The sequence below is a fragment of the Acomys russatus genome, chromosome 28 (assembly GCF_903995435.1).
Source record: "Acomys russatus chromosome 28, mAcoRus1.1, whole genome shotgun sequence".
Lineage (NCBI taxonomy): Eukaryota > Metazoa > Chordata > Mammalia > Rodentia > Muridae > Acomys > Acomys russatus.
In genome coordinates this window covers 23355932-23378827 of record NC_067164.1, presented here as the reverse complement: position 1 = coordinate 23378827, position 22896 = coordinate 23355932, and the positions used below count along the sequence as shown (strand labels likewise).

Sequence of the window (22896 nt, the reverse complement as noted above, 5' to 3'; positions counted from 1 at the left end):
TTAGCCATTCTGATGGGTGTAAGATGAAATCTCAGATTTGATTTTGCACTTCTGCGTTTTGGTTTGCATTCCCCTGATGACTAAAGACATTGAGGGTTTCTTTAAGTGCTTCTCAACCATTTGAGATTCCTCTGTTTAGCTCCATACCCCATTTTTAAATTGGGTTATTTGGTTTGTTGGTGTCTAATTTCTCGAGCTCTTTATATATTTTGGATATCAGCCCTCTGTTGGATGTAGGGTTGATGAAGATCTTTTCTCATTCTTTGGGCTATCGTTTTTGTCCTATTGATGGTGTTCTGTAGAAGTACCTTTTATTCTTCCTACATTAATTAACACAGTAAATTATTAGGGCAGTAGTTTTCTTTAACCAGCTAGTTCCCGAAGGATGGACACAGAGAATATGCCTTATTTTTAAGCTGAAAGCACTATGCTGGGCAGAATCTGAGCTACTCTAATCCTCATACCCTTAAAACCCACATACAAACCTATACCTTGCCAGTCTGATGACTCCTGGGGCGGCTTCTATTCTCTCAGTCTCTTTGTCCAGCCACTGGCTCCACCATCCTTGTTGTGTTCCTCCCCCGTATACATCCTCCTTTCCACTTCCTGTCCTTCTGCCCAGGTGATTGGCCAAACAGCTCTTTATTGGCAATTGCTATACCTACTCAAGGCATTCCTCCACAATTCCCCTTCATAGTTTACTAAAAAGCCACCCTTTACCCATACATTATATTATTACACATATATACAATAAACTACATACAGCAGGAAGAACCACAAAACAATCAGGAATTATATAAATGTTACATTCATAGTGTTTTGCTTATTCCTATTTGGCAACCTTGAAGAAAACATCTTTTTTTTTTTTTTTTTTTTTTTTTTTTTTTTTTTTTGTGAGTCTAAAATTCCGAATGTAAATCAATATCTACCATATCTCATCTCTGTCAATGTAAAACATTGTTCTAGACCTGAAAACATCGTAACTTCTAAACAACTAAGCTTAATTTTAAAAATAAATACATGGTCTTCAACCCCATCAGGGACTTGAGAAGGAATCAATTTAACTATCAAAGTAAGCAGGAAGTGCAGGTTAGCGGCTTCCCAAATGAGAAAATGACAGAGACAGTTTGTTGCCTGATCAGTCACCCAAAACTCTCTCTAATGTTGGAGCATCTTCTTCAGCCTTCTGGTCCAATATATCTGCCAGACATATTTGTGAAGGAGGAACTATTGAGAACTTGTTTACCCTGTCTTGGTAGGGTTTGGCTGGTGACTCTGCCTGCTTCCAAGCTTGCCCATTTTAGGCAGAATTCTGTCTGTGGCAGATACAACGGCATTTTTGCCCAGTGGCTGGTTTGCCATATTTGAAGCCATCTCCATAAGGAGGTTCTTCAATGCTCATCATCTTCTTTGAGGTAGGCTGGGTGTTACCAGAAGTTAACCTGTCTTATCCAAAGAATCCTAAAATAATAGTAATTAAAAAAAATTTTTTAAATGCCATATTCTGTAGATCTCTGAGGTTTTTGAAGACTGTATCTATTTCATCTTATCTATCTGTAGAATCAAACCTATCTATTAAATCTAGGATGTATATTCCTGTGATAAAAATAGACCAGTATTTGACATGACCATGAGTTGATCAACTAAGAATTAACTTATATTGCTTATCCTAAATAGCTTGTAATAGCACTTTCAGCGTATCAGAGATAAACCTTGTATTAATTGATTTGTATGTGTATAATACTTCATATTAGGGTAGAAATATATATAATGTATGTAAAGAATAATAATAAATTTGAATTCTAGTTTAATGTATCAAAATTAAATTTATTTTGTATCAATATACAAAATTCTATATCAATGAGTTAAAATTAACTTTGTCAGTAACAATTACCGCCTGAAGTTGAGGAGTAGATTCAATAATCTACTTTTTGTGCTATCATCCCTACATATTTCAATATTCTTCTTTCTTTTAACCCCTATCTCCATACCTAAGAAAGAAAGTTAAAGGAAAAGAGAGAAATCCCTAAGTCTAACCTTGACGTCTCTCTGAAGAAGACCAATAATAACTTATAACTAATTCCCAATGACAGTAAACATCTATAACCCAAGAAAGCAACCAAAAACCTACCCAAACCCCCTGAAGGGAAACCGGCATCTTTCTCTTAAAGTTTCTTCAGGCTTTTTTGGGATGAATAATACCTATGTAGGGGCCCAAATAAAATTGGGGGGAAAAATGGTTAACAAGTTAGGAATAGTATTTGTGGTCCAGTCTCTAAATGTTTAAAAATTCCAGGCTAAATATAAGTCCTGTGTGGGACAGTCTGAAATGTTGGATCATTTCGGATCAGGAGCCTTCTTTGAAGCTGTCCTTCTCTGATGAGGAACAGCAACCGAAGCACTTGGGCCTGGAACATGAAGGATGCAGGATGTCAGCGTCTCAGCATGCTGGAGGAATGAATCCTGTCAGGTCTGATCTAGTGTCAGTGTCTGGTTCTTTCATTCTGAAAACATACAATTTCTGACAAGCATTATACAGTCCTAAAACTATGAATATATTAGGTGTGCAGGATGCACAGAACAATTAAGGCTGGTTCTCTGCTCTTTGTATGAGCAGGAGAAAGACATCTGTAAATCTTCATCCATGCCATATGAAGAATGGCATCTAATAATAAATCATGGGGATTCTGTAACCAACAGGAAGCTTTGGCTATGCATAGACATTCATGTCTCAGCCAGTCTCAGAGCTATTCCCATGTAGTGGGATTAGCAATATAAGTTGACTTCTTGTTATGCAGTTTATATTCATGTAAACATAGACTTTCTTAAGTTAGCAGTCTCTCTTTTATTTAGGTCTGTTTTATTTTGACCTCTTTTAAAGACAAAACTTAACATCACCATTAACAATGAACATACCATCATTATCATATTGAAATCAAAACAAGATTGTGTAGTTCTAAATGTCCTTCTCTGGGCTCTGTGGCACCTGATGTGTAGGCCAGGCTGCGACCTGCTTCCTGAGAGAAAGCCTCTCATTGTAGAGACAGGCTGGTTGCCCTGAGCAAAAGAAAAGGCATTAAGCTTTAAATAAACTTTGTATATATAAACTCCCATTGTATTTTAGAGTTTATGCGTACCATAGGCATCTTGTACCTCGGTTTTTACATTTGTTGCAGATGTTTTTGCCTCATCCCTTCTCTCTACAGGGGGTGGACGCGGTCACCTTTTACTCTAAATGTCCTTCTCTAGGCTCTATGGCGCCTGCTGTGTAGGCCAGGCTGCGACCTGCTTCTCGAGAAAATGTATCCCATTGTAGAGACAGGCTGGTTGCCCTGAGAGAAATGCATTAAGCTTACCCTAGGCATCTTGTACCAGGGTTTTCACATTTGTTGTGGGGGGTTGTCTGACCCCTTTCTCTCCATAGGGGATGGACGCTTCCATCTTCTAAGCATATGAAATGTAGCCTTTGAGTTTCTGGGACCTAACTAGGTTGATGTGTAGTTTGCCACCTGTAAGTTCTCTGTGTTTCTTTGCATCCGGCATGACCACCACCTGTCCCTTGTAAAAGTGGCTCACATAGAGGGATAAGCTGGATGCCACAGCAGTGACACCTCAACTCAGCATACAGAGGCTTTTCGATGTGGCAGGCATGGAGTTTGTATGTCTGTCTTCCCGCCAACACATTGACTAACAGAATATACCTTTTATGCCAATTAACCCTTTGGCACCAGATCTACCGTGGAGTCTCCACTTGTAAGGAGCTGGCTGGCCTTTTTTAGAGCAGTGACATCATTTTTCCTTATATGAACCCTAAGATTGATGTGTATCCGCCCTTTAGATCAGTAAGGACATACAATCCATTATTAAGAAAAAGGAACTTACATAGTAAATTTAAGGAAATTTTTTCATTTTAAATCCTAGGCCGTCTCTGTAACTTATTTTATCAGCAGGGCGTCATACCCTGGCTTACTGTGGAGACCAGGCTGGTCTCCATTGTGTTGGGATTAATGGCATGTGCCACCACTACCCTGCTCAAATATTTCATTTCAATTCCAGTCAAATTCTTCAAAAATCAAGCAAGGAGACAAAGGTCTAAGTCTTGGGTCGGTTGTGCCAACTTAGGCTTCAACAAGTGATGCCCTGTCCATTGTTCCTTGGAATTTAGTTGTTGCTAAATCCTATCAGTGGGCCCTTTCCAGAACGTGCTGACAAACACCTTGCAGCTAGAAGGCCTTGAGCTCCAGCTCCCATCAACTTACCATTTTGCTTTGTCTTCCTAATTTCTTCTTCTTCTTCTTCTTCTTCTTCTTCTTCTTCTTCTTCTTCTTCTTCTTCTTCTCTTCTCTTTTCTTCTTCTTCTTCTTCTTTTCTCTACTCCTCCTCCTCTTTCTTCTTCTTCTTCTTCTTCTTCTCTCCTCCTCCTCCTCCTCCTCCTCCTCCTCCTCCTCCTCCTCCTTCTTCTTTTGTGTGTGTGCGTGCATGCGTGCGCATAAGATCTCCAGGGTCTTCCTTTTTCATATCTGATTTTTTATCAGTTTTGACCGAACCCATAATTTCTCCTTTCCTGTATGAACATATGCAAACTTCTACCCCAGCGTAACACATTTCCTGTTCTCCATTCTGAGGTCAAAATGTCTTTGAAATAGACAGGCTGATCTAATTCAGCAGGTTTTTCTATAACTCAGTGTCTCTCAGCAGCCCTTGCATCATGTAATCTATCTCTGGGGGTCTTTGGTACCTCTCTTTGTTTGATAAGCATTTCTTTTAAAGTACGAATGGATCTTTGAATGACTGCTTGTCCTGTAGGATTATGTGGTATACCTGTAACATGTTTTATGTTTTAATACACAAAAAAATGTTTCATTTTATTAGAGACATACGATAGAGCATTGTCAGTCTTAATTTGTTCTGTAGTATAGCTCTGTGTATAGCTTGAATTCAGGGCTGGAGATACCTTTAGAAATTCTTTTATTGTACAGGATTATTTTAGCTATCCTGGGCTTTTTATTTTTCCATATGAAGTTGAGAGTTGCTCTTTCTAGGTCTGTAAAGAATTGTGTTGGAATTTTGATGGGAATTGCACTGAATCTGTGGATTGCTTTTGGTAAGATGGCCATTTTTACTAGTAATCCTACCAATCCATGAGCATGGGAGATCTTTCCGTCTTCTTATATCTTATTTGTTTTCTTTCTTCAAAGACTTGAAGTTCTTCTCATGCAGGTCTTTCACTTCCTTGATTAGAATTCTATTTTATATTATTTATGGCTATAGTGAAGGGTATTGTTTCACTAACTTCTTCATCCTCTTTTTTTTTTTTTAAAGATATATTTATTATGTATACAGTGTTCTGTCTGCACATACACTCTCAGGCCAGAAGAGGGCACCATATCTCATTATAGATGGTTATGAGCCACCATGTGGTTGCTGGGAATTGAACACAGGACCTTTGGAACAATAGTCTGTGCTCTTAACCTCTGAGCCATCTCTCCATCCTCTTTATCATTTGTACAAAGGAGGGCTACTGAATTTTTAAAATTTTGTTTCCAGCTATTTATTAGGTATAGGAGTTCTCTGGTAGAATGTTTTTAGGTCATATGTGTATGTGTATACTGTCATATCATCTGCGAATTGGGATACTTTGACTTCTTGCTTTCCAAATTATATCTCCTTGATCTCCTTTAGTTGTTGTATTGCTTTAGCTAGAACTTCAAGTACTATATTGAAAAGATACGGAGAGAGTAGGCAGCCTTATCTTGTTCCTGGTATTAGTGGGATTACACTAAATTTCTCTCCATTTACTTTGATGTAGGTTATTGGCATGCTGTATATTGTCTTCATTGTATTTAGGTATAACATGGGGGTGTTGGAGTTTGTCACAGACTTTTTTAGCATCTAATGAGATGACCATGTGGTTTTTTTCTTTCAGTTTGTTATATGGTGGATTACATTAATGGATTTTCATATATTGAACCATCCCTGCACCCCTGCAGCCTAATTGATCATGGTGGATGATAGGTTTGATGTGTTCCTGGATTAAGTTTGCAAGTATTTTATTGAGTATTTATTTGTATGTGAGCTCTTTAATTTTTTGACATCTTGGAGGTCCAGCAAGCCAATTTTGTACCTAATGCTAGAATATTTTTGCATTTTTATTGGAATAACTCATAAAACATTTGGCTTGTGGTTATAAGCTATGTCATAGAACACTCAGAATGAGTATGCACAAAACAAGTCTATAACTTTGAAAGCATGAAAAAACAGCTTTGCTCTAAAGGTAAGTTAGAGGTGTTGTCAGTCTGTGTCTGTGGCACAGAGCAGTCAGGACAGGCTCGCTCAGGAACCTCAAACATACGTGAACCTAATCATTCAATTGAACTGGTTAACAGTCTATAGATTAGTAGAAGTCAATATTTAGTGGGATGGTTAGAAAGTGTTTGATTTGTCATTCTATAATTTATTTGCAAAACAAACAAACAAAAACATAAAACAAAAAACTAGGAAGCTATCAAGCCATGAGGAGGGAGTGGTTAATTGGTGATGTTTTCCAACAGTTTGAGTTTTTTGTTGTTTCTTTGACATTGAGTTAAAATGGCTTTGCGTCCTGTTGCCTTACCTCTGGACAATAATTTACATTTCTTGTTCCTATCCTCAAATTTTACATGATTATGCGTGGCTCTGCATGACGTCCAAATGCTTCGGCCTTTCTTGTGTTATCCTCAGTTCCTCTTGAACTCCTGGAGAGGCTGAATTAGCAAATCAGTAGATAGCATGTTATAATTTCTTTTCTGTGCTCTGTTAGTGTCTTCCTAATACAAATCTGGAACAGGAGAGATGGCTCACTGGTTAAGAATGCTCACTGCTGTGGGAAGGTGGTGGTTGTGGTGCACACCCTTAATTTAAGAGGCAGGCGGATCTCTGTGAGTTTGAGGCCAGCCTGGTCTACAAAGTGAATTCCAGAACAGCCAGGGCTACACAGAAAAACACTGTCTTTAAAAAATACAAGAACGTTCATTGCTGATATGTTCCCTCTGCTGAAAGTCTCCAAGAGTTAGGAAGATGTAAAGAACAGTGTGCTTTTATCTTTCATGTCCTCCCTCATCGCATTGGAAGCCTGGTGACTCCCTGGTTTACATAGTTATTTCTGGGACATCCAGAGCTATGTAGAAAAACCATCTCAAAAACAACCAAAAAATTATTCAGGAATATAGTAAAAAGAGTTATAGTGCCCATTGTTTTCGGAAATGCCAGAAAGCCTTAATGTATACATTTTTGGTGACGTGAGAGGTATTAGAACTAGAAAAAGCAGCCTACCCACATCACTTAAAATACACTTGGAGTTTTATTAAAAAAAAAAAAAAAAAATGTAACCAGGCGTGATGGCACACGCCTTTAGTCCCAGCACTTGGGAGACAGAGGCAGGCGGATCTCTGAGTTCGAGGCCAGCCTGGTCTACAGAGTGAGTCCAGCACAGCCAAGGCTACACAGAGAAAGAGAAATAGAAGATTTATTTGAATAATCTTCCCATCAAAAAACCTTTTCATGAGTTACTTTGTTTCCCAATAACTGTAAACAAAATATACATCGATTATGAGAGAAATAAATAACCCAGAAATGTGGCTCCTCACATCAGGACTGGCTGTGCTGGGTGTCTGGGAGAAGGTTCTTCATGAGATGTGAAGTGTGAGGAGTGGGGGTGCACCAAAGCAGGCGGTGGTTCCGAAAGGGAGAGTTGTATTTTTTAGTCGCTGGTTTTCAAGATTATTTATTTTATATGTGTATGTGTTATTTTTGAAGCAAGGTCTCATGTAGCCTCGGCTGGCCTTAGTTCATATCCAGCTCAGGTTGGCCTTGACCTACTGATCGTCCTGCTTCCATTTCCCAAGTGCTAGGATTGTGGGTTTGGGCTGTACCCCTAGCTTCAGTCTGTGTTTTCATGTAGACATGCTTTATATTTTCACATAATAGAACACATAAGTTTATGGATGTGAGTTACTGAAGAGCTTGGGAGTCTAATTCAGTAATGGAGGCAAAAACAATGCTTGAAATCCACCTTTTGAGATAAGGTGTCACAGTTGTAGCCTAGGCTGGCCTCAAATTAATGACAGCTTTTCTGTATCATCTGAACCAAGCCCAGGTATGAAATCCTTTAATGTGAAATTGTGAGTCTGTATAAATGTGAGGTCACTGACATGTTAATGGTGATTTGACTGAGTGGTTAGATTCTTAGTGACTTCTTTTAAAAAAAATTTATGTCATGCTGGGCATGGTGGCGCACACCTTTAATCCCAGCACTTGGGAGGCAGAGGCAGGTGGATTGCTGTGAGTTTGAGGCCAGCCTGGGGTACAAAGTGAGTCCAGGACAGCCAAGGTTACACAGAGAAACCCTGTCTCAAAAAACCAAAATAAATAAATAAATAAATAAATAAATAAATGAAATAATAATAATAAAAACAAAACACCAAAAAAATGTATGTCTTATTTATATTCATTCTGAAGAAAATGCTAATCCTATCTGGATGAGACTATATATAGTCAGGGTGCAAGAGAGCTGAGGGACCTTGAGTGAAGCCCTGGTCTCAGTCAACTCTTGATTTACCCACAGGCACAGCCTTTGTCAGCAGATCATGTTTTCATCTAAGACATCAGTTGACAGGATAATGCTATTATTTTTCTGTTGAGAATCTACTTACAATAATATTTTCTACTTTTGATTTGGAAACTTCCCTTTGGTAAATCTTTCAGGCAAAAATAATGTGCTCCTCCATATGCAAATGCATTGGCTGCAAGAATTTTGAAGAAAGCCCAGAACGAAAGACACTGATGCACTTGGCAGATGCCGCTGAAGTCAGGGTCCAGCAGCAGACAGCAGCAAAGACCAAGTTATCCTCTCAGATCTCAGACCTGCTCACGAGGCCAACCCCAGCTCTAAACAGTGGAGGAGGAAAGTAAGTCAATATTTTTAAAAAAAAACCTCTTTTTACCTGTTTTTCAAATGTTCTTTTTAGGAAGACAAAGTTAGATTTGGGCTCTAAGCTGTTGTCGACCTGAATTTTCCATTTTTCTTCTATCTTTTGGTTTCTTGAGATGGGTTTTTCTGTGTAGTCTTAACTATCCTTGAACTCCCTTTCTAGACCAGGCTGGTCTCAAACTCACAGCAATCTGCCTGCCTCTGCCTCCCTGAATGCTGGGATTAAAGGCGTGCGGCACTATGCCCAGCTTCATCTTACTTTTTAAGTAAGTTGAAGAGTAATAGAAAAGCTGTGCCGTTCCATAGTGCATAGCAATGATTTGTTTTCTATGGATAATCTAGCTGGATTGCTCTCTCCTGACTCAAGGTAAGTCTGTATCTGAAGAAACTCTTAAGAAAGCCAGGGTGTTCCACTTTCTTCACTGTGGCTCCTCACTCCCGTGGTTGTCCTGCATTGCCTGTGTTCTCAGAACACTTGCGCATCCTGTACCGCCCTCCCGAGTGCACTGCAGTGCCGTGTCTCACGTTTTCTGCTTTCCTAGACTGCTGCTCTGCAGTGGAGAACTTGACCTCAGGTTGAGCACTGGTGCCGTGCTGCTGCCCTTAGCTGCCCAGGGGCTGAGGCAGCAACCAGTTAGAATTCTAGGCAGTCTGTGCAATAGAGCAAGACCCCATCTTAAAACAAAACAAAACAAAATATAAGCACCTGGGCATGGGGGCACAGCACGCGGGAGGCAGAGACAGGTGGGTTCTTGAGTTGAGACCAGCCAACAAAGCAAGTTCCAAGACAGCTAGAGCTATACAGAGAAACACTATCTCAAAAAACCAAATATATAAATAAAACAAAACTAAGCAATTGATTAACTAAACAAAAATAAACAAAAGTATTATATATATAGTATATAACACACCTTTAACTGAAAAGAATACATATCAAAGTGTTTAGAATAAATACTAGAAGGACGAAAATAAGCAGGCCTACGTTTCCTACTAGAGTTACTTCTTAGTCTACAGTGAAAGCACTCTGTCTTTGGTCCCAGAGTTCTGCAAACTGCAGGAAACATTTCTGTTGCCAGTATTTTTCAAGGCCTGCTGTTAACACAGTAATTTAGAATTGGATTATAGTAGGCAGTGTATTAGTGATTAATTTGAGAAATTATTAAGAGAATAAACCATTCAAATGATCTTTTTACACTGGTTCTCAGCCTGTGGGTCGCAACCCCTTGGGGGGGGGGTTGTCAAATGACCCTTTCGTAAGGGTTTCCTGAAACTATCCTGCATATCAGATGTTTACATTATGATTTATAAAAGTAGCAAAATTACAGTTATGAAGTAGCAACAAAAATAATTTTACGGTCGGAGGTCATCACAGCATGAGCGGTAATGCTGGCAGCGTTAGGGAGGTTGAGGGCCACTGATGTAGCAAATGCTGAAGTGGAAGCATTCGTGAAGCCTTTCCACAGCGAGGAGATTCAAGTGGTCGGAACCTCCAGTAGACATATAGAGTTCCATCTTTTCTTCAGCTGCATAACATTGTCAGAGGAGTAAATGATGTACTTTGTGCTAAATGCATTTCCTGGTAAGTAGTTTAGATGTGCTCCCCGAGACCACCCTTCCTCAGAGCGCTTGAGCGTACGCTCCTCTCACAGCCCTCATGCCCTTACGTGGCTGCAGCATGAACGTACCAGTGGCGTCTCAGGTCACCCCATGATCACCTGTGTTTCTCTCTCAAAAATCATTTCAGATTGCCATTCACATTTGTAACTAAAGAAGTAGCTGAAGCCACGTGTAACTGCCTTCTTGCCCAGGCAGAGCAGGCAGACAAGAAGGGCAAGTCAAAGGCGGCGGCAGAGCGCATGATTCTAGAGGAATTTGGACGGTGTTTGATGAGCGTCATCAACTCTGCAGGAAAAGCAAAAAGTGACCCTTGTGCCATGCACTGCTAACTCTTGTACAAAAGACTGATGTGGAACTGTACAGAAAATTTAAGGTGCCAGGACACTTGATTTTTTAGAAGATAGTTTAACAATTACTGTATTTTAATTCATCCCTTGTTATAAGAGACCTGAAACTATAATATTGAAAGAGAAGGAATTTTAAATGAAGAAATTAGTACATTTTAAATCTTAGTTATTCTGCCTATGTCCCTTCTAAATTTTTTTCTTTAAAAATTCATTCATTGTATTATATATATATATATTTTTAATTTGCTTGGATTTCTTAAGAATTAGATGTTCTGTCTTTCTGATTCTCTTGACAAAGAACATTTATAAATTATTGTAAGTCATTTACAATGTATGGTGTTGCATGACTTTGTTCAGTAGACGGAGCTAAAGCACCATGGGTGTTTCCCATTCTTTGGCTCCAGAACATTCACAGGTAGAGTGTCCACACAACCAGGTTCTTAATGAAACATAGTCAACTAACATTTTGTTTAGAAAACACCATCCTTCTAAGAAAAATCCACTTCTCAGGGTGGATTCTGGAATACTATTTGTTGTCTCCTTGGGAATATCGGGCGGGGAAACAATCCCTTTCACACTTTTCAGATATAAACATATTTTCTTTAAAGAAAATGGAATGTTAAGGGACAGTAATTCAGAGGAGGGCAGTGTGTCTGTGACGAGGAGTGGCTAACACGTCCTGGGTGTCTTCGTTTTCTTTGAAGGAGGTGGTATGTTTTGCAATAATTGTCAAAGTGATTATGGATAAGTACTAAATTAGGACTGTGTGACTCAAATAAGCATTTTATGTCATAATGTAGAACTCATAAGCATCAAGTACAACATTTGGCTTGGATTGAGAAGCAAGGACACAAAACTGTGAGATTATGTATAATGCAGTTTTTATGCACACAGTTCTCTGTAGACCTTTGGAGCTAAGTTTGAATCAATATGTGACTCTTACCTGATTTACTGATATGGTCTCCTAGCAGCTTCCACAATTATAGTGAGCTTTTTATAAAGGAAGTTTAATATAACATTGTCTTTAGCCAGTGATTTGGTAAGCTAAAGTATGTATGTTCTCAGACTTGCAAAAACAACCTAAATCATCTTCAATAATTAAAAACTGTATGAACTTGAGAGCCTGCTGTAATAGGACTCTTGAGTTTATGACAAGGGGGAAATATGTTGGAATCGAGGCATTTTGTAAGGTACCTTAATCCTTGGTAATTGTTAGCATATGATTATTACCCTTCCTACAAGGACTCTATAGTTGTATGTAGTAAGTATGTACATATGTTCATATGAACATGAAAGATATAGGTAATAGAAATTAACCCCAAGAGGATTCCGTTATTCATTAAAGTACCCTCCTTTTACAATGTGGATTTATAAAATTATAGTGCAGTAACTTTAAATGTAGATAATGCAGGCGTTCTCAGCACCTCAGGCTAGCGTGTCTAAGTAAACTCTGTATAAATGTAAATTAGTCTAAGAGGACAAAATAATATCTAATCAAGTTATTTTTCAAAAGACTGCAATAAGTTTTTCGTCTAAACATAAGCTTTGTTCATTTTGTATATATTATGTGTTCATTCTAATTGCACCATTGTGATATGTATTTATATACAGTGTGCACAAAATGTTTGTGAATTTTTGGTTATAATTGTAGATTATGTATGATGGCATTGTTTAAGAATGTTTTGCTTGTAAAATCTGAAGGTGCAATCCAATGCTACTAGTTCTGATTTTTAAGAAGCTTTCTAAAGTATCAGTCCCTTTCTTCCTGTGTGGTTCTCACTAAACAACTTTTGTATTAGGCATTTGCATCAAATTGCTGAACAAAGTTAATAGCCACAGAAATTCGCAAATTTCACAAGATTATTTGGGGAGGGTTCGGTATATAATTTTAAAGCCCTATTTACATCCCAAAGTAGAAAGATTATATTTACTAGAGCTATTCAAAAATACACTTTTCTATATTGTAAAAACAGGGCAGAGGAATAAATCATACAGAAAATAAACATTTATACTATTCTGTAAAAAAAAAAGTTTTGCATTTTTTCTTTAGTTTAATAATACCAGTTTTAACCATTTACCATGCAGGAAACCTTGTAAGTCACCTGATTTTCAGTACATTTGACATTATTTCTGAAAAAAACTTTAAAGATAACTTTGCATAATTCATTACTATGAATTGCATTGAAGTGAGAATATGTCTGTACTTCTCTGCTGCTGAGGCAGAAATGCCGTCTACTTTCGATACATGATGCTGTGTGATCATCGCTCTTAGTTCTTGTGACTCTGAAGAGGTAAACACAGCCCGTAGGTCTTACCTGTGAGGTGGAAGCTTGGTGTTGTAGGGACTGAAGCGCGCGGCTCGTTGGCTGCGGAAGGAGGAGGGTGGGCTGCCTTAGCTTCCCCTTCTTTTGATACTTCATAAGAGACATTTTGCAGCCTTACGTAAAATGTGAATAAATATAGCTTCAGAAAGTTTTTCTATTTTTGTCTATAATGCTGATTAGAAAAGGAATTCACATCATTGAAGCTCTCCTAGGACCTGCAGCTCTGCCTCTGGGCAAACCGGTCCCTTAGGCATTCTGGTCTGTCTTTGTGGAGTTGGAGATGAGCTCTGGACCTTGAGCAGCCCTGCCCGCACTGCACTCCTGCACCGCACCCACAGCCCTGTGGCAGACACCCTGCACCCACTGCACTCCTGCACCGCACCCACAGCCCTGTGGCAGACACCCTGCACGCACTGCACTCCTGCACCGCACCCACAGCCCTGTGGCAGACACCCTGCACCCACTGCACTCCTGCACCGCACCCACAGCCCTGTGGCACACACCCTGCACGCACTGCACTCCTGCACCGCACCCACAGCTCTGTGGCAGACACCCTGCACGCACTGCACTCCTGCACTGCACCCACAGCCCTGTAGCAGACACCCTGTACCCACTGCACTCCTGCACCGCACCCACAGCCCTGTGGCAGACACCCTGCACGCACTGCACTCCTGCACCGCACTCACAGCTCTGTGGCAGACACCCTGCACGCACTGCACTCCTGCACTGCACCCACAGCCCTGTAGCAGACACACTGCACTCCTGCACTGCACCCACAGCTCTGTGGCACACACCCTGCATGCACTGCACTCCTGCACTGCACCCAAAGCCCTGTGGCAGACACCCTGCACCCACTGCACTCCTGCACTGCACCCAAAGCCCTGTGGCACACAGACACCCTGCGCAGTGTTCCTGGCGCATCCACTGAAAGCCCCAGAACCAAGCAGCTAAATGTTACTGTTGAAGTGTCTCCTGTTGTTGCTGTTATCACTTATTTTGCGCTGTCAGCGATTGAACCTAGGACCTCATGCATGCTGGCAAGTGCTCTGCTACTGACCTGCATCCCCAAGTAGTGAAGCTGTTTTCTATTAGGTAAGTTATTTAAGCTTACCTCCCAGTTCCTGTTACAGTTTCTTTTATCTTTAGATCAGATGTGAGGTTCTTGTTTGTGTTTATTTTGGTTTTCCCTGTCTCCCTATTTAGCCTAGGCTGGCCTTCCCCTCCCCAACCCCCCAGTGTTTCTCTGTTTAACCTAGGCTGGCCTCAACTTCTCGGCAGTCCTCCTGCCTCAGCTCTCCAGAGTGCTGGGAGGACTTACAGACGTGACTTACTCACTTGGCTTGGTTGGCTGTTGCTTTGGCATTTTTGAGGCATTGTCTCAGGCTGCCCACAGTAAGTAGGAAGGATAGTCTTGACCCCTGATCCCCCTCTCTTCCACCTCCCATTCCACGACACATGTGTCACCATGCTCAGTGTGTCGTGTGGGGTGCGTTTTTAAAGCCTCCTTTTAGAGATTTATTTTTAGTTGTGTATATGTGGCCGGGGGTCTGCAAGCAAATACGTGAGTGAGTGTGAGTGCCTCCTCCAGCATCCAGAGTTGTCAGGTCCCCTGCAGCCAGGACTACAGGTGCTGGGACCTGCCCTGACCCAGGTGCTGGAACCAGAACTCAAGTCCTCAGCAAGAGCAGGATGAGCCCCTAACTGCTGCACCATCTCTCTGCCCTCAGCTGTGTGTGGCTTTTGTTTCTTTCTTTTTAAGATTTATTCATATATTTTATGTATATGGGCATCAGATCCCATTATAGACTGCTGTGAGATGCCCTGCGGTGCTGGGAATTGAACTCAAGACCTCTGAAAGAGCCAGCCAATGCTCTTAAAGGATGAGCCATCTTTTCAGCTCCTTTTATTTTTATTTTTTTCAAGTGGTTCTTAGATCCCTGATTTTTGTTTGTTTGTTTGGTTTGGTTTGGTTTGGTTTTTGAGACAGGTTTTTCTGTGTAGCCTTGGCTGTCCTGGACTCACTCTGGAGACCAGGCTGGCCTCGAACTCACAGAGTTCTGCCAGCCTCTGTCTCCCAAGTCCTGGGATTAAAGGTGTACACTACCCCACCTGGTTTAGATGCCTGATTAAATCCAGGGCCTTACACATGCTAAGCAAGCATGTGTGACCTCAGGGTGGGTTTCAAGTCTAACATGTAGTTTTGTTTTGTTTGTTTTTGAGACAGGGTTCTCACTATGTTGATCTTGCTTACCTAGTAGGCAGCTCAGCTGTGTAGACCAGCCTGGCCTGGAACTCACTGACCTTTGTGTGCCTCTGCCCCTGCAAATTCTGGGATTAAAATGGGAACCACCACATTGGCCAAGGCTTTTAAAAAAGATTAGATTTTTCTTAGATAATAAATTTTTGTGGCCACATTTAAGACATTCTTAACTTCTGCTAAATATTAAGTATATTCAAGGTGATAGGTCACTGGAACTTTTGTAACTCTGTAAAAAACGAAGGAAAACTGATACTATATAAAAAGAATACATTATACCAGAAATAAAAGTGTGAGTCAGTATTCCAATGAAATTCACTGGATTGTGGCTGGAGAGATGGCTCAGAGGTTAAGAGCACTAGCTGTTCTTCCAAAGGTCCTGAGTTCAATTCCCAGCAACCACATGGTGGCTCACAACCATCTATAATGGTTGGTCTGTCACCCTTTTCTGGCCTGCAGGCCCACATGCAGGCAGAATACTGTGTGACTAATAAATAAATCTTTAGAAAAAAGAAATTCACTGGATTTATGTACATAAACGACAGTCACATCTTTAAGAGTTGCAGGTCTTGGGAGTTGCAGGAAGTAGCCAAGCGTGGTGGCGCACGCCTCTAGTCCCAGCACTCTGGAGGCAGAGGCAGGCGCATCTTGGCGAGCAACAGGCCAGCCTGATCTAAAAAATTAGTCCAGGACAGCAAGGGCTACACAGAGGAAACCCTGCCTCAAACAAACAAAAAAGTTGCAGGAAGTGATGGTGAATATAGAAGAATTCTGAATTGTATACTTTTAAAAATATTGAGTGTTATGGCATGTGAATTATATTTCAAGATTATTTTGCCAAAAGTGCAGGAAAAAAGTCAGCACCCATTTATAATTAAAAAACAAAAACAAAAACAAAAAAAACCAACCAACTCTGAAGCAAATGAAGAATAACCAGATAAAGAGCATTTACAAAATGCCACAGTGAAGCAAGCCATGGTGGCACATAACTTTAATCCCAGCACTCAGGAGGCAGAAGCAAGTCCAGGACACCCAGGGCTACACAGAGAAAGCCTGTCTACAACAACAACAACAGCAAAACCACAGTGAGCCACACTTGTGGTAAGCCAGTTTTCTCTGAGACTGGGAACAAGGCCTTCCCACTCACTGCTTTGTAATTCTTTATTTCATCAGACAAGGGGAGAGACGTACTGGAAATGAGTGACAAGCCTGTGTTTAGGTGATGTGATTGCCTGCACAGAAAAATCAGAATTGAATGAAAGGTGTCAATGAGCAAGAGTCAGATGGATGTCCACACCCAAGCAATAAGCATTTAGAAACGGAAGCCATTTATAATAGCATCAAAAGTATGAAATATGTGTGTGCACATAGTCCATGTGCGGAAAATTAGAAAACAGTGATATGAAAAGATATGCCATGTGTTATATTTTAAAATGCAGTGTTATGCCATTTCTTCCTAAATTTATCTATAGACTGAGTGGAACTCCAATCAAACTCCCTGCACAAATACATGTAAATATTAACAAGTAAATGGAAAGGAAAAAAAAAACCCAGTATCCAAAACAGATGTGTAAACAGGCAGTTGGGGGACTCATACCTGATTTCAAAACTGACTTAAAGCTACAGTGGTTAGGACTGACTTTGGTGAAATGACAGATCAGTAGATCTACAGAACATAGAGTAGACATAGACTCGCACGTCTATTGGTCAGTGTTTGACAGAACGATATAGTTCAGTGTGGAAAGCAGTCTGAGACAATTAGTGCTGGGTTATCTGCACTTTAAAACACAGTCTTTACATCTAAGTCAACCAAAAGCAGATTGTAACTCAGGGTTTGCTTTCAATTGCTGCCATAAAACACTGACCAGAAGCACCCTGAGCAGGAAAGGGTTTATTCCTCTTGTATTTCTAGTCTGTCACTGAGCAGGAACTCAAGGCAGGAACTGGAATAGAGGCCATGAGGGAGACCGCAGGCTTGCTCCCCACACTCATGGGTCAGCTTGCTTTATTAGACTCCCAGGAGCACCCACATCAGTCAAGAAAACACCCCCAAATCTTGCCTGGGGAGCACTCTAATGAATGTATTTTCTCATTTGAGGTCCCTCACCCCAGGTGGCTCTAGCCGTGTCAAACTGACAACAACCTAAACAAAACACAGTAACTTAAGTGTAGAGCCCAGACTACTAAATATTAAAAATGCAAGAAAACGGCTAGGACCTTGACATGAGAAAGGATGCTTTAACTGGAAAAATACTAGACTAATCAAGAAACCTGTTTTTTGAGATGGAATCTAGTGTAGGCCAGGCTGGCCCCCACAGCACACTATGTAGCTGAGCATGACTGTGGGCGTCAGTGTGTATGTGTAGACGGAAAGGCAGAGGAGGGGGCCGGTGGGGGGGGGGAGCCGCTTTTCTCCATGCATGATTTAGGCGCCAGGGTGGAAGTCAGGCTGTCAGCTTAAGGGCAGGGCCCTCAGCCCTTGAGCCACCTCCAGCTTCTACCTTGAATTTCCTGCTCTCTTGCCCCCACCTCCCAAGGGCTGCAATCACAAGTGTGTGCCACCATGCACTATTATGTGGATGGAGGTCAGAGGAGCTGGTTCTCTCCTCGCCCACATGGGTCCCAGAGATTGAGCTCGGCTCATGAAGCTTGGCAGCAAGTACCTTCCCTGACAAGCCATGCCCTTCTTAGCGTAGGATCAGACCTAGGGCTTATGCATGCTTAGCAAGCACCGTACACACTGAGCTACATCCCCAGACCTCATAATAATAAAAAAAAATTACATGTTTTTCAAATGGCATTGGCATGAAAACAGAAAGCCACAATCTTAAATAGTTTAACATATGAAATTACACATATGTCCGGAATATATAATATTCAATAAGAAAGGAACCTTCCAAAGTGTGTATAAAAGATAGAGCAGACCCTGCGCCTGAAGAGATGTTAGACGTGCAGGTGAGAAGCTGTCAGTATATTAGCCGTGAAGAAAATGAAAGGCACAAGGATACACATGGTAGGGCGTGGCCATAATCCTAGAACTTGGAAGGTGAGACATGTGATGATGGCCATAAATTTTGGGCTACCCCACCTACATAGATAGTTGCTAGGGCTGTACACCGAGACCAGGCCTTATTTGTGGGAGGGTGGGGGCTGCACCCCGAGACCAGGCCTTATTTGTGGGAGGAGTGGGGGCTGCACCCCAAGACCAGGCCTTATTTGTGGGAGGGTGGGGGCTGCACACCGAGACCAGGCCTTATTTGTGGGAGGGTGGGGCTGCACCCCGAGACCAGGCCTTATTTGTGGGAGGAGTGGGGGCTGCACACCGAGACCATGCCTTATTTGTGGGAGGAGTGGGGGCTGCACACCGAGACCATGCCTTATTTGTGGGAGGAGTGGGGGCTGCACACCGAGACCATGCCTTATTTGTGGGAGGAGTGGGGGCTGCACACCGAGACCAGGCCTTATTTGTGGGAGGAGTGGGGGCTGCACACCGAGACCAGGCCTTATTTGTGGGAGGAGTGGGGGCTGCACACCGAGACCAGGCCTTATTTGGGGGGGGGGACTGCAGGTTACTGCAGCTGATGCCTATAATCTCAGAACTTGGGATATGGAGACAGGAAAATTAGGAGCTCAAGGTGCTGTTAGCCACAGGGGGAGTTCAGTGGGGCCGCATTTCAAAATGAAAATTAAAAAGTGAAAAATAGAAATCTGAATTGGTTATAGTGGCACATGCCTTTGTCATATTTTTCAGACCATAAGATGCACCCAGTTTTTAGAGCAGTAAAACAAGAAAAACAGTAAAAATAGCAATCGGACCATAAGGTGCACCCTAATTTCCCCCTCCCATTTTTTGGGGGAAAGTACATTTTATGGTCTGAAAAATATAGTAATCCCAGCACTTGGGAAGCAGATGCAGGTGGGCTGCTTAAGTTTGAGGTGAGCCTGAGCTACATAGAGTTCAAGGACAGCTAGAGCTACACAGAGAGACCCTGTCTCAAAATAAACAAAAAAAATCTGACTAGATGTATGAGCTTTATTTTGGGTAGTATTTTCCTTGTCATTGTTTACTTTTTTGAAACTACAAATTTCTGAGCCTTATTTGTGAGGTAATCACTATGGAATTTGTGTTAGTTTACACATTAAACCAATATTTAAAGCCAATCTTTAAAAAAGGAAATCTCAACGGTCACTACACACCCAATAGAATCCTTCAGCCAGAATAAAGGCTAACCATAACAGGGCAGTAGAATAGTGGGTGCTTCACACATTGTTGGTTCAAATGCAGAATAAACACGGTCAGGTCACAAAACATGGCCTGACTCACTGCATTCGATACGACAGTTTCGCCTATGCTTTCATCCTTCCAGGATTTCCCCCCCCTAGTTTCTGGTTGATAATAGCTCTTTTGTTGCTGATTTTCACTTTTTAGATGGGTTCTCTATGTAGCCCTGGTTGTCCTGGAACTCTTTATGTAGACCAGGCTGGCTTCAGACTCAGAGACACCTGTCTCTGCCCCTTAGTGCTGAGATAAATGGTGTGTGCCACCACAACTGGCTGAACTTTGAAAAATTCATATCATGTGTATTGAGTGTCTTGCGGCATCATGTGCATGCAGTAGCAATGGAGGCCAGAAGAGGGCATCAGATCCCCTGGGACTGTTGTGTGCCACCATGTGGGTGCTGGGAACTGAACCAGGGACCTTTGCAAGAGCAGCAAGTGTTCCTAACCACTGGCCCATCCCTCTGGTCCCAATAATAACATTTTGCTTTTGCTTTTAAATGGAGTTTGTGAATACATCTTTTTGTGTGGACATGTTTTAATTTCTCAGCTGAATGCCTAGAGAAATGGCCAGTTCAGAAGTAATTGTTTAATTAAACCTTTGGAGGAGCTGTCAACCTGCTTGCCAAAGCATGCTTGCATCTAAACCATTTTCCATTTTGAGTAACAGTGAGAGAGGCTCTTATTTTTAGATTTAGGATTGACATGTGTGTGGACAACTGTGTAAATGCATGTAGAGGCCAAAGGTTGATATTGGTGGCTTCCTCTATCACTCCCCACTTTACCAAAAAAAAAAAAAAAATCTTTTGAGATGGAAGTCTCTTACTGACCCTGTAGCTCACCCATGAGCTAGCCAGCAGACCCCAGGGCTGTTCTCCTGCCTGCTCCCCTGATGTTGGGATTGGAGGCCTGCCCAACTATGTCCAGTCAAAGAACATGGATAAATTTTTCTTGTTCTTTTCTTTTTAATTTTTAAAAATTTTTTATTTGTTGTTGTTGTTTTTTGAGACAGGGTTTCTCTGTGTAGCCTTAGCTGTCGTGGACTCACTTTGTAGACCAGGCTGGCCTCGAACTCACAGCAATCCACCTGTCCTGGGATTACAGGCGTACACCACCATGCCCAGCCGACGATGGATAATTTTTAAGAAAACGTTATGGGGCTGGGGAAGCGGCTCCATTAGTGATGTCTTGTCCTGTGAGCACCAGCACCTGTGTTTAGATACCCAGCACCCACAAAGGCGGAGTGCAGTGGCATACACCTCCCAACGCTGAAGGAATGGAAAAAGACAAAGCCCTCGAATCATTCATTGGCTGGCTATTCCAGCCTAGTGAGAGACCTCATTTCAACAGATGAGACTGAACAATGTAGGACATTGACCTCTGGCCTACTAACTAACATGCATTTTCACTGGCATGCACACGGACATGCAGCTGTGTGTGCACACACCTCCATGGACAACACACACACACACAAACACACACACACACACACAGTTTATTTTGAAGGATATAAGATGCAGAGTAGAAATTATAACCAGTTACTCTAACCAAACCTTCTTCACTGTGAATTTATTTCACCGTGAATCATAGTATAAACTCCAAGGCTATGAAGCCATTCAGAATTGCAAGAACAGTTAGCAGAACTAAAAGCAATGATGGAAATATTCTCATCTTCAGCCTCTGTCTACCCAACTTACCCAGCGTTTAAAGGAATAATGCAAAACACTTTTTTCAAATACAGAATAAATAAGTACATAGTCAGATGTAAAGAGCAGTGAGCAGGTGTGAACTTTTAAAGATTATGGGCAAACTGCGGCCATAAATTATATAGGCCCTAAATTAAGGGAGATGACTTAGGAATTCAAGGAACCCCATGATTTTGAACTTCAGCAGCATGCCACATATAAAATGGAATATGACACCCATTTAATTTTTCAAAACAGAAGCCCTTGTTGGGATGGAATAAATAAATATAGAATATGTTTTGTTTTCCCAGAGCTGAGGCCTTGGGCCTTGTGCTTGCTAGGCAAGCGCTCTACCACTGAGCTAAATCCCCAACCCCTAGAATATGTTTTAGAAGGGAATTTCAATGAAGATAGTCGACTTTTACATAATTTTTCTTGCATTTTAAGTTTTCCTATGGGGATTTACTGTACTGTGCTAATATCCATTCCGTGGCAGTCATCTTTTACACAGCGTGCTTGTATATCATGTTTCTTTCTTAGCCCCCAGCACGCTCCTCGTTGTGAAAGTGTACACGTACGTACGTGTGAGTGTGAGGGAACGGGGTGCTGTCCACCTTCAAGTCTGAACTTCCAAGTCCCTGGGGGGCTGGAGGGAAACACTGAGAGGTTTCTAGTCCGTCCTCAGTAGACATTTTTCAGTTACTAAAGGCATGCTGGTATGGCTTCAAAGGAAGGTAAACAGGTAGTGTGTTTACTGAATGCTTCTCATTTTAACCTCCCAAACCCAGGCAGACCTCAGAGGCAGCAGACGTTAAAGGCCTCGGCCTGTTTTCTGCTCAACACTGGACTTTGCTAAGAGGCGTCAAGTAAGTATACAGCTGGTTATATTTTTCAAAAGCAGTATTTCAGAGCCTGCTGCTTGAAAGTGGAACTCATAAAATCACTTGTATTCTGCATTCCCCAGCTTACTGCAACACAGGGAAGGTTTTCCCCGCATATGATTTGCCTTTTGCCTGCTGTTATTTCTATTTTAGGGTACTTCAGGACAAGAGGATTTGTGATATTTCAATCTGCACTTTTATCTAATTTTTCAGACCATAAAAGTCTAAATTTTTATATTAAGGTAAAACTACACTCTAGGTTTTATAGGCATTTTACCAATATTGTGTGTGTGTGTTGTGTGTGTATTATGTGTCTCTCCCTGTGTGCTTGTGCGTTTTATGTGTCTGTATGGTGTATCTGTGGATATGTGTGTGACTGTGTATGATTCATGCATGATATGTGTGGCTGTGTGATGTGTGTGTGTGACTGTGTGTATGTGTGAGACTACATATGATGTTTCTGTGTACCTGGTGTTTGTGTGTCTGTGTGACTGTGTATCTGTGTATGATGTGTGACTGTGTGTTTGATGTGTCTGTAG

At 41.5% G+C, this 22896-nt stretch overlaps 1 protein-coding gene across 1 annotated transcript in view; it reads left to right on the top strand.

Moving 5' to 3' along the window:
- The window catches only part of Lin54 (lin-54 DREAM MuvB core complex component), a 69870-nt gene extending 58943 nt beyond the window's left edge, over positions 1 to 10927 (top strand). The window contains exons 12-13 of the mRNA XM_051170211.1: positions 8743 to 8945; positions 10713 to 10927. Coding sequence (XP_051026168.1) covers positions 8743 to 8945; positions 10713 to 10914 — 405 coding nt within the window. The 3' untranslated portion in view covers positions 10915 to 10927. The remainder of the gene's footprint in view (positions 1 to 8742; positions 8946 to 10712) is intronic.
- Positions 10928 to 22896: the final 11969 nt, after the last annotated feature.